Genomic DNA, 11,061 nt, shown 5'->3' with positions numbered 1-11,061 from the left:
TAGCTATAGGATATAATGTCCAAGGAACAATTCAGTTATTAAAAGAAAAACATTTTTCAAATTTCGATTCAGATATTAACCCTTTTGACTATGTCATTGTTTTTAAATAAATATTTTCAAAGATGGATCAAGTAGCAAGAACTAATTTTCTCTCTGCTGTATCAAGATTAAAGTAAAGTATAATATACATACAAAATAAAGGGATCATCAGCCTGGAGGACAAAGATCTGGCTGTCTTGTCAGTACCTCAAAATTCTCTTCAGGCTAAGTATTATGGTCCTAGTACCATTGCAAAGAAAGCAAGTGACTCAAATTATGTCACTAATACTCCTGTGGGGAGAGGAATTAAAAACAACTTTGGCAAATACATTGATAGAAACATTTCTCTAAATCATTCATTCAGTAGAGCTGTACCTGTGAGGATTTGAATGATGGGAAGAAAGAGTGATTTTGCTTTGACCAATGTTCCGAATTCGGAAATAATAAACAATCTGGACCAAAAACGTTCGGATTTACAGCCACAATTATAGAGTGAATTGAAACAGCTGTTATGTGGATATGAACACTTGTTTCCATATGTTTCAACTGGAAAACTTTATTTTTATCATGACCTCGAAAATGTAGATTACATACAAGTGAACAACTTCATTGCAGGATGCATCATCTCAAACAGGAATGTTTGAAAAAAGAAATTTAATATTTGTTGGAAAAAAATTTTATTGAACCAAGTTTAAGTAACTGGGGTTCGCCACGTATTTTTGTGCCGAAACCAGGTAATAGTTTCCGTATAGATACTGCTTATAGTCAGGTAAACAGTGTCATACAAACAGATTCATTTCCGAATTCCAAGAATCGATGACTACACTGACAAAAGTAAAATGCAAAATATGTCACCAAGCTTGACCTTTTGAAAGGATTTTGTCAAATTCCACAGACTGGAAGAGCAAAAGAAATTCCGGTATTTGCAACTGCTTATGGACGTTATCAATATAAAGTGATGCCATATGGTATGAAAAAGTCTCCGTTAACATTCCACTGTTTACTGGATCTGATTACAGCTGGTCTAGATAACTGCAGTGCGTGCCTCGATAGACGTCTTCATCCGCAAAGATACCCGGAAAGCTGGAAACCATTCTGTAATTCTTTGATAGGCTCAGTGATTCAAATTTGACAATTAATTTAAGTAGATGTGAGTTTTGGCATGCTTGTGGTACATTGTTTCGATATGCTAATGTACTCGGTAAAGGTAAAACCTGTAGAAATTAAAGTAAAGGCTTTATCTGAATTCCCTGTGTATGTCAATACCAAGCAACAAAATACAATTTGTTTTATATTATTGATGTACCTCTGATCAATGTATTGAGTGGGAAAATCAAGATTCTTTGGCCTGACAATAGGGAGTGTATTATCCAGAATTATAATTTTTCTTTAATTGTTTTCTATGACTTTAGATGGTAATGGTGTCTTATAAACAATATATTGCAAAGCTAATTTCTGTATATGAGTGTGCGTTCTATTTTAAGATAATGAGCAGTAAATACGTTGATTATTTTGGATCAGAGGTCTTGAAAATGCACATGCATGCAGTTGAAGTGATGTATCCGATTTAATGGTTGTAATGTTGTGATATGTCAGGTGAAATGTAATGTGACATATGTCACATATGTCACGTAGGGCTTATTTAAATACATGTCACGTGGTGATGAATTGCGACATAGAGTTGCGGAGATGTATATCAAGAGAATATTTAACAATGATTCCATTACTATTTTTATCACTGTTGGCATTTTATTTTCAGTCAGCAGAACTGTTTTATGTTGTGTTTATATTTAATTTGAGAGGTACCATCATTTTTAAAAATTATTTATTGGAATTACAAAGTTCTCAAATGAAATATTTGAACTAAGCATTATTTCGGAATTAATCTGAATTTATTCGAAGGAGTTCTGGAAAGTGTCACTGTGATACATCAAGACTGTTGTCAGTTCAGCACATTGAAGGACATTGGTACACCAGCTCACTAAAGACCTATAATTCGTTTGGGACACCATTCTTTTTGGACATGTTATTGAACTTCTAAGATTATTTTTAATTTAATTCATAATAATGTATGTTGCTTCTAAAATTTCATTTATGTCTTAGTGAATGTAAGTGCTTGTAACGTTAAACAAAACTTGGAATAATTTCCTTTCGTTGCTTAGCAAAAGATCATATTGTCGAAACACAATACTGTTTAAAGGCTCTTCCACGGTAAAATTGCCTATCCCGAATATTCAATAGTCTCTCTCTATCTATCTCTCTCTCTCTCTCTGATGGAATTTTCGCATTCTTGTAAATGTCTTTCTGCTGCTAGAATGCATCTAGTATTAGTCCAGTGGAAACATCGTTTGTTGTCAAGGATCGGATGAATCCAATGTTAAACGTGACCCATGTGAAGAACAATGTCAATGACGCTTTCAATGTTTGTATAGTCCAGTGGAAACATCGTTTGTTGTCAAGGATCGGATGAATCCAATGCTAAACGTGACCCATGTGAAGAACAATGTCAATGACGCTTTCAATGTTTGTATAGTTCAGTGGAAACATCGTTTGTTGTCAAGGATCGGATGAATCCAATGCTAAACAATGCTAAACGTGATCCATGTGAAGAACAATGTCAATGACGCTTTCAATGTTTGTATAGTTTAGTCATGACAAATAACATATCGAATACAAGTTTTTTTTTTCTTTCTATGTCATCTCTGACGTTACTTTTTGCCTTTAATCTGACACAGATATGCTTTTTGGTTTCCAATCATTCTGAGCTTTTCATCATGATGTTACCTTTGTCTTATACATCATTCCTTTTATATTAAACTGAAGTTAAACAAGACAAAAGCCAGACGAATCCTAGTCATTAAAGGGCATGCCTGACATATTTTTTTCTTTTCTCGGTTTCCAACTTAGATACAAGTTTTATAAGGCACAAATGTTTCCTGATGAACCACAAAAGAATACAAAAAGTAACAGTTATATAATTATATTATTACGTTATACTTTAAAAATCACTGCATCCGACTAAATCTGAGAAGTACACACAAAAATGGATTGAATATGGAATGAAAACAATGTTGGCATTCATTGTGATAGAGACTGGTTTGTTTGATGACATCGTTAAGAAGAATTGTGACACAAAATTACTATCTTAGTTGCCGACCTTAGACAGTGAACTAATTCTGAATTTATGCAAAGTGATTGTTCAGAGAGCAAGATTATCCGTCGACTTCACAATTTCAAATGCAACGCCTTTACCGTTTGATCAACTGACTTTTTCTTAATTCCTAATCACCTAACATGCTCACAGACAATATTTTTCTTTCTGTTTTGCACATCATGCACCGTTGTCTATCCATGTATTCGTGTTGTAGTGTCCAGGCAATGTTAAACCTCCATTTATTGTTAGTATAATTATTTTAAAATAATGATAAGTTTGTGCTATGGCGTTGTTTATGTGAATTCTGAATCTAATTGCTCAATGTAAACATTTTACTTCCCATTTAATGTGCATGGTCAACTTCCATTGTTTTTCTACTGTAATGTGTTGTTAATTAAAATATGATTCGTAATGAGTAGGTTCCGGATAATGTCTGATCCAATACAAGGATCTTACACAGTGATAGCTGATTTTGGTATCAGTACTATGTGCTGTGTATGTTATTTTTCATTTACGTACGTACGTTGTATGTATGTATGTATGTATGTATGTATGTATGTGTGTGTGTGTGTGTGTGTATGTATGTATGTATGTTATGTTATGTATGTATGTGTGTGTGTATGTATGTGTGTGTGTATGTATGTATGTATGTATGTATGTATGTATGTATGTGTGTGTGTATGCATGTATGTATGTATGTATGTGTGTATGTATGTATGTATGTATGTATGCATGCATATTTGCTTATGCTTTTCATTATTTATTGTGTAGTCAAAGTGGAGGTAATAAAAGAGTTACTGTAATTATTGCATACACCAAGTCATTTATGGCCTCTATCTAACGAATTAAGAGATAAACAGCTACTTCTGAAGTTATATTGATAAAAACATTTTTTTTTACTGAACTATATTTTCTGCTAAGATATCTGATAGAAACAATAATGTATCAAATACGTTGTAATGGGATACGGAAATCCCTTTATTGAGTAAGAACTGTGTGTGATCGATGCTTAACAGACTACATATGATAGATTATATTACTCATATTGATGTTCTAGATATAAAATAGGACCATTTAGATCCTGACATATTCGAGTAATGGAGTTTAAGCTTAATTTACTATCTGTCATGGAACACTCAAATACCTACCACGATTTTAGAAGAATGCTTTTCTGGGAGATTTTAAAGAAAATGCCACATTATGCTACATCTATTGTGGACTTCAATCTGCCTCTACAATACCATTATCAAACGAAAGTTTTTCAAATGAAGAAAAATTTACAGCTATACATTTTGCTAATTCGTTTACATCATTTCAAATTAACTTCTGACCTGAACAGTACACGTTCGAGCGTGCGTTCTGACCTGAACAGAACACTGTTTGAGCTTGCGTTCTGACCTGAACAGTACACTGTTCGAGCTTGCGTTCTGACCTGAACAGTACATTGTTCGAGCTTGCCTTCTTACCCCAAAAGTACATTGTTCGAGCTTGCGTTCTGACCTGAACAGAACACTATTCGAGCTTGGGTTCTGACCCCAAAAGTACACTGTTCGAGCTTGCGTTCTGACCCCAACAGTACACTGTTCAAGCTTGCGTTCTGACCCCAACAGTGTACAGTTCGAGCTAGCTTTCTGGCAAACATTTAGGATGCGATTTCTGAAAGATGATTTTCAACACACAAAGACCTTCTTCATCCCTCCAAACAAGGGAAAGGTCAAGGCTGAAGAGAAAATGGTGTGAGGAAATGCACCCTATTTGCAATAAAATCATTTAAAGTAACGCACATGAAATGACTTCAAATATATGGTATCATTCGGAAAATCTCTAGCATGATCTCGTCAGTTTCTGTATTTGTTTCAAATATTTTCCCCTAAAGTAAAAAGTGAATATTTAAGAAGAACTTACAGTATTGTCAATTAAAAATTAAATTCCAAATAGTCCTAAATAATCCCAAATAGACGCAAATAGTCCCAAATAGTCCTAAACGTTCTATTGCATGTCCAAATGTATGAAGTTCCAATTGAATTATAGTGGTATTCCATATAAATTCCGATATTGAATGTATTAATATGCCGGTAGTCTCGAAAGTGCGAATGTACCAGTGACATGGATAATGGCGATGTACTAACAGTCATGTGATGTTTCACAATAACTGATTGTCATTTATCACCTTGATTAGAATAAAGGAAACTAATAATAAACAGAGGATCACTGTTATCAAAACATTTTGATTGATCCATAACAGGAGCAAAAGTGAACTCATCAGGATCGTTAACAATAAATGTGTCAGCTAAAAGGATACTGTCCTGATCAACATCCTCCTCAGAGCTTTCTTCGCCATGGCTCTAGTAATTCACAAGCTCGGTATAAACCAGGGATTTCGTTTTCAATAGGATCGACTTTCGAATCCAAGCAAAGGTTGTCAGTTACAAGTGGACTAACCGCAACCTTATCTCCAGCTTAATAAGGAAAGAATACACACGATATGGTAAATACGTCAGCATTCTGTCTGTTACGGGTTCAGAGATTATGACAAATTTTCACAATGGAGAGTAACATTAGCAAATCAGCACTCTACTCCATGAATCAGAGCACTGTCATTAGAAGAAGACTTCTCAGACAAAGTCCAAGTACCCGATGATAAAAGACTCCGAGAAGCTTCTGTGTCCGTTACAATTACACTAGGGATGGGATCGGCACTAATACGTGGTATAGAACCTTTCGACATGAGTAGATCATAATTATCCATAAAAAAACACACTGGGGTTTGTTCAACCCAACAAATGTATGCCTTTCAGTACGTGACTATGACCTAGACATCTCAGAAAAAAAAGCATAATGAATTAGTATGGAATAGGTCCGTCTTGATTCTTTTGCTCATTTTCAATCTGTAGCAATCTGAAAAAACTGCCCTTTACTTGTAATAGGCGCACCCAGACTCCACTAGTTTAGCTAAGCAGTATACTTTGTGATAATAGAGTCCAATGGGTATTTCAAATTTTCAGCAATTTTTTGAAACATAGGAAAACATTTATCTACTTTTATTTTCTTAAAGGGGGGTACTAACCTAATATATCTAGTAACATAAACAACTGAATTCGTGTATAAAAGTGGGAGCGTTTTCCACTGGCCAGCTCTAATTCTTTTAATCAAGATTGAAATTACCTTTCTTCATTTTCTCTTTCTCTCTGCATCTTTATTTCACTCTCTTCTCTTTCTCTTTGCATCTGCATTTGCATTTGCATATCTTCTCTTTCTTTTTCTCTCTTTCTCCTTGATCTTTCTGCAACTGCGATTCTTTCTTCTTTCTGGAGCTGCATTTGTCTCCCTTTCATCTTTCTCCACTTGCAGTTGTCTCTCTTCTTACTAGAACTCCATTCTTTCCTCTTTCTGAAACTCTTTCCATCTTATTATGTTTTAATTTCAATTCTATTACTTTCATTTCAGAGCCTGATAGAGATTTATTAATCGAACCCAAAGCACTTTTATCAAAATATCTAATTTCCACCAAATTTAGGACCAAACTATTTTTTCCTTTCTTGCTTCGTTCAAGAATATTTTCGCCTCAGAAAGATCCTATTTTCTGGCAAGCTGGAGCAATTCGTCCTTTTTCAAGGACTCTACCCCATTCCTGGATAAGATTTCAAAAACAGTTCTCCACCAGAGATGATATTGCTGGTTTCACTATAGACGTCTCAAATATGTGAAATAATACAGGGAATTAGACAATTCTGACACAATTTGAATTTAAATTTCAAAATCAGTTTTCTGAAAAATGTTAGACAAAGGCGTATTCTAGGACAAGCCCTCAATGTTCTCTTACTATTCTAAACTTCTTCATCTAAGTAACAGAAAGAGCAATAATCAACAAGTTTCCTTAAATTCAACTTAATTTGTCTAAAATACTAAGTGAAAATTTCATAAAGAACTTACAGCATTACGAATTCAACCAAGTTCTATCACGAATCCGAATGCACGAGGTTCCAAATTCCAATACTGAATGTGCTGATGTGCTGCAGCCTTGAATGTGCTACTTTGCCAGTGACCTGGAATGTGCCGATGTGCTGACAGCCTTCAGATGTACGACAATAATATAATCCAAACCGTTCTTGACCGAAATCACAATAATTCCAAGTTCACGTTTTACTTCAAGAATACTACTGATACTGCGTACTTTATAATTCCAGTGAATAATAATTTGAATAAATCAATCTACCCAAATCAAAAACTGAACACCGCAATACAACTGATTTTGCTTGAGGTGTTAGGTCAAACATGTATAATATTTTTCAAGTAAATACCATGAAAAAGCAAATAAAGCCAGGATGAAGGTCAGTCTCCTCTATAAAACATTCAAAGTTGTCAACAAATTTAGCAATTACCAGGTGAAAAACTTAATGTTCTAGTCTTAGATTCAACATTGTTACCATTAACAATGATCTAAATATTTAATTTACACTTACAGAGAAATATCAGCTATGCATTATGTTGCCTACACAATAAATATTATTGGTCAGCTACACCATGATCTCTCTCTCTTCCTCTCTCTCTGTCTCTCCCTCTCTCTCTCTCTGTCTCTATCTCGTTCTGTCTGTCTGTCTGTCTCTCTGTCTCTCTGTCTCTCTCTCTCTCTCTCTCTCTCTCTCTCTCTCTCTCTCTCTCTCTCTCTCTCTATATATATATATATATATATATATATATATATCCATCTATCTATCTATCTATCTATCTATCTATCTATCTATCTATCTATCTATCTATGTGTGTGTGTGTGTGTGTGTGTGTTTGTGAATTTATAAAAGGGCTGGATACATGATGTTGTTGTTATTGAGAGGTGCTTCTGTTTATTTATTTAAAAAATAGCTAAAACTGTATACCGATTTTGGATTTTGTTGGTTTTAGGAAAGTAAACGAGAAACCTATTTCATGTCACGGTTATTTATATGAATTTGCCAGATATAATCACTTAATTGGGCATACTTCAGTCTGACATGCTCTTTCAGCAATTAGGTGTCTCACAATGGGAGGATATTTGGACCGTTGAACTTTTTATAATAAAAGGTATGGATATCCTAAAGTGTAGATCCTTCATGATTTTTAGTTACAAGGTTTTCATTAACAGAAATATGTACTAGAGCATCTAATATTTTCCTAATTTCTCTGAATAACCCACCCATAATAATACAATATCAAGTATGCTAATTCTTGTTAATGTTTAGTTTCAATTTCGTTTCTTATATTCTCTTATATGATGTATCTCTTTTGAGATTTCAATATCCAATATTTAGCCGAAAGCCTGTACATATTCTGTAAATAAACTGTTTGTGACTTCTTTTCCTTTTGGATTCGGGGCTGTTAATTTTCATCCAAAGCAACGAAATTGACCTCAGAAAATTATTGACGCAAACACTAGTAGTTATTGCAACGGACCAACGCTTGTATTGAATACACACATTTTTGCGACATACATTGTGTGTGTGTGAGAGAGAGAGAGAGAGAGAGAGAGAGAGTTTCTGTAATTAGTGAGACAGAATAAAGGGTAAAAACCCATCGAATGAATTAAAGTGTAACCCTTTGACTATTGACCAGTTGGTCCGTTTAGCACAGTTGCAAACTGTTTCTCGGTGATAATGGTAGTATCGCCAAGCACACTTAATTCATGGACAATCGCATTACTATGAGTGGGACGTACTTACGTCTATCTGATTGGTGCAACGGATCATTTGCGAAGGAAAAATATAATAAATCTTCACTCGTGATGTGGATATTTCATTTTGTCTGCCACTGAGAACAACTGGCTTTCTATTTAAAGCGCGAGCGAAGGAAACTGTAATACTTGATGCAATATTCCAAGCGGCAGGGAGTGTTCGATATGCCAGTCAGTTTTCACCAGCAAAGATCACAAGTTTCAATGAATCATGAGTTACTACTGTTGCCGAACATGACTAAATAACCTTAAGATTATTGCGAATGGTGAAATACTCTAAAATAATTACGAAATTTCAAAGACTGTAGAAATCGGTATCACCTTTAAATTGTTACTCTGAAAATACCACAAGAAGAAAACTAGTTTTTACGAGGTACTTTCTTTGTCGTATCTTCTCCGAATTTTAAATTCAGAGACATAGAATGTCTGAGTTTCCTTTAAATTTGTCTGTAACCACTGAGAAAATAGGACAAAGGAATCAAACTCCGAGGGAGGAATTGCAGTTCACCCGTGATATGGCAATAGGGGTGTACTCTGTTATATTCGCTTTGGCTTTGATCGGGAACATTCTAGTAATCCTAACCCTGGTTCAAAATAAGAGAATGCGAACTGTGACGAATGTCTTCCTTCTGAACTTATCCATCAGTGATCTGCTCCTAGCTGTATTCTGCATGCCCTTCACCCTGATCCCCATGATGATGCAGAACTTTATGTTTGGGGAAGCCATGTGTGTCATGATTCGCTACCTACAGGGTAAGTAGAATATCGAATACATAATTTCGTACAAGAATGCACATTACATATCAAATTAATGAAACGAGTTTAATAACGTTTGCTTTTTGTCAGCCTTTACGACCAAATCATTAGATAAGGCATTACGTTTGTAGTGTTTGAAACGAACACAAATGTAAGATTTTATATTCTATTACGCCAATTTGGGTAAGTGAGAACATTCTCAGTAGCTTCCCGCGGGTTGGTGGTTCTTACGTGTATTTTCGTAAGTTCTTCCTCCACCGGCTATATTGACCGTCAGGTATTGTCTATCGTGTGCTATCGTGTGCTGAAAGTAGCGTTAAAGCCACAACAACAACAATAACTACAACACATTATATTAAAAATCAGGATAATTTCAACTCTAAAAATATACATACCTAAAATAATCTTCAAGGATCTTTGCACGACTAGTATTATATGCATATACCATCTATGTCCTCATCCGACATTAAACACGTGTATTATACGCAAATACCATCTGATGTCCTCATCCGACATTAAACACGTGTATTATACGCAAATACGATATGATGTCCTCATCCGACATTAAACACATGTATTATACGCAAATACGATCTGATGTCCTCATCCGACATTAAACACGTGTATTATACGCAAATACGATCTGATGTCCTCATCCGACATTAAACACGTGTATTATACGCAAATACGATCTGATGTCCTCATCCGACATTAAACACATGTATTATACGCAAATACGATCTGATGTCCTCATCCGACATTAAACACGTGTATTATACGCAAATACGATATGATGTCCTCATCCGACATTAAACACATGTATTATACGCAAATACGATCTGATGTCCTCATCCGACATTAAACACGTGTATTATACGCAAATACGATCTGATGTCCTCATCCGACATTAAACACGTGTATTATACGCAAATACGATCTGATGTCCTCATCCGACATTAAACACATGTATTATACGCAAATACGATCTGATGTCCTCATCCGACATTAAACACGTGTATTATACGCAAATACGATCTGATGTCCTCATCCGACATTAAACAACGTCTTGTATTCATATACCATCTGATATCATCATCCTAGATTAAACACGTGTTATACTGAACACAAATGAATAAAAAATATCACTAAATATTACACTTTCGTTAAGTAAGCTCAAATTAGACTACCAGTTGTTAACTGAGCATGGTACCAGTCCCGGGTAAGCACCTTTGATACCGTATCCAACACGTTGAGATCGGATCATGGGCTATAATATTATACTGGACATTGTTTCTATTTTAGTTTTTGGATAAGGTTATAGTGCTCTCGTTGTCTCCACATTTTATATTTTATTTTCTACGACGGGACAGCGTTATGATGTGCCTCATAAGCGAAACTGTTGCTT

The 11,061-nt window shown here is 35.0% G+C and overlaps 1 protein-coding gene across 1 annotated transcript in view; it reads left to right on the top strand.

The window, feature by feature from the left end:
- Positions 1-8,966: 8,966 nt before the first annotated feature.
- Positions 8,967-11,061, top strand: part of LOC149796388 (cholecystokinin receptor-like) — a 59,677-nt gene continuing 57,582 nt past the window's right edge. Inside the window, exon 1 of the mRNA XM_089961066.1 lies at positions 8,967-9,653. Coding sequence (XP_089817192.1) covers positions 9,323-9,653 — 331 coding nt within the window. The 5' untranslated portion in view covers positions 8,967-9,322. The remainder of the gene's footprint in view (positions 9,654-11,061) is intronic.

This window comes from Sinohyriopsis cumingii, chromosome 6 (assembly GCF_028554795.1).
Source record: "Sinohyriopsis cumingii isolate HCF-2022 chromosome 6, ASM2855479v2, whole genome shotgun sequence".
NCBI classification, from domain to species: domain Eukaryota; kingdom Metazoa; phylum Mollusca; class Bivalvia; order Unionida; family Unionidae; genus Sinohyriopsis; species Sinohyriopsis cumingii.
The sequence above is the reverse complement of the archived record's forward strand: the minus strand, read 5'-3'. Positions and strand labels throughout refer to the sequence as shown.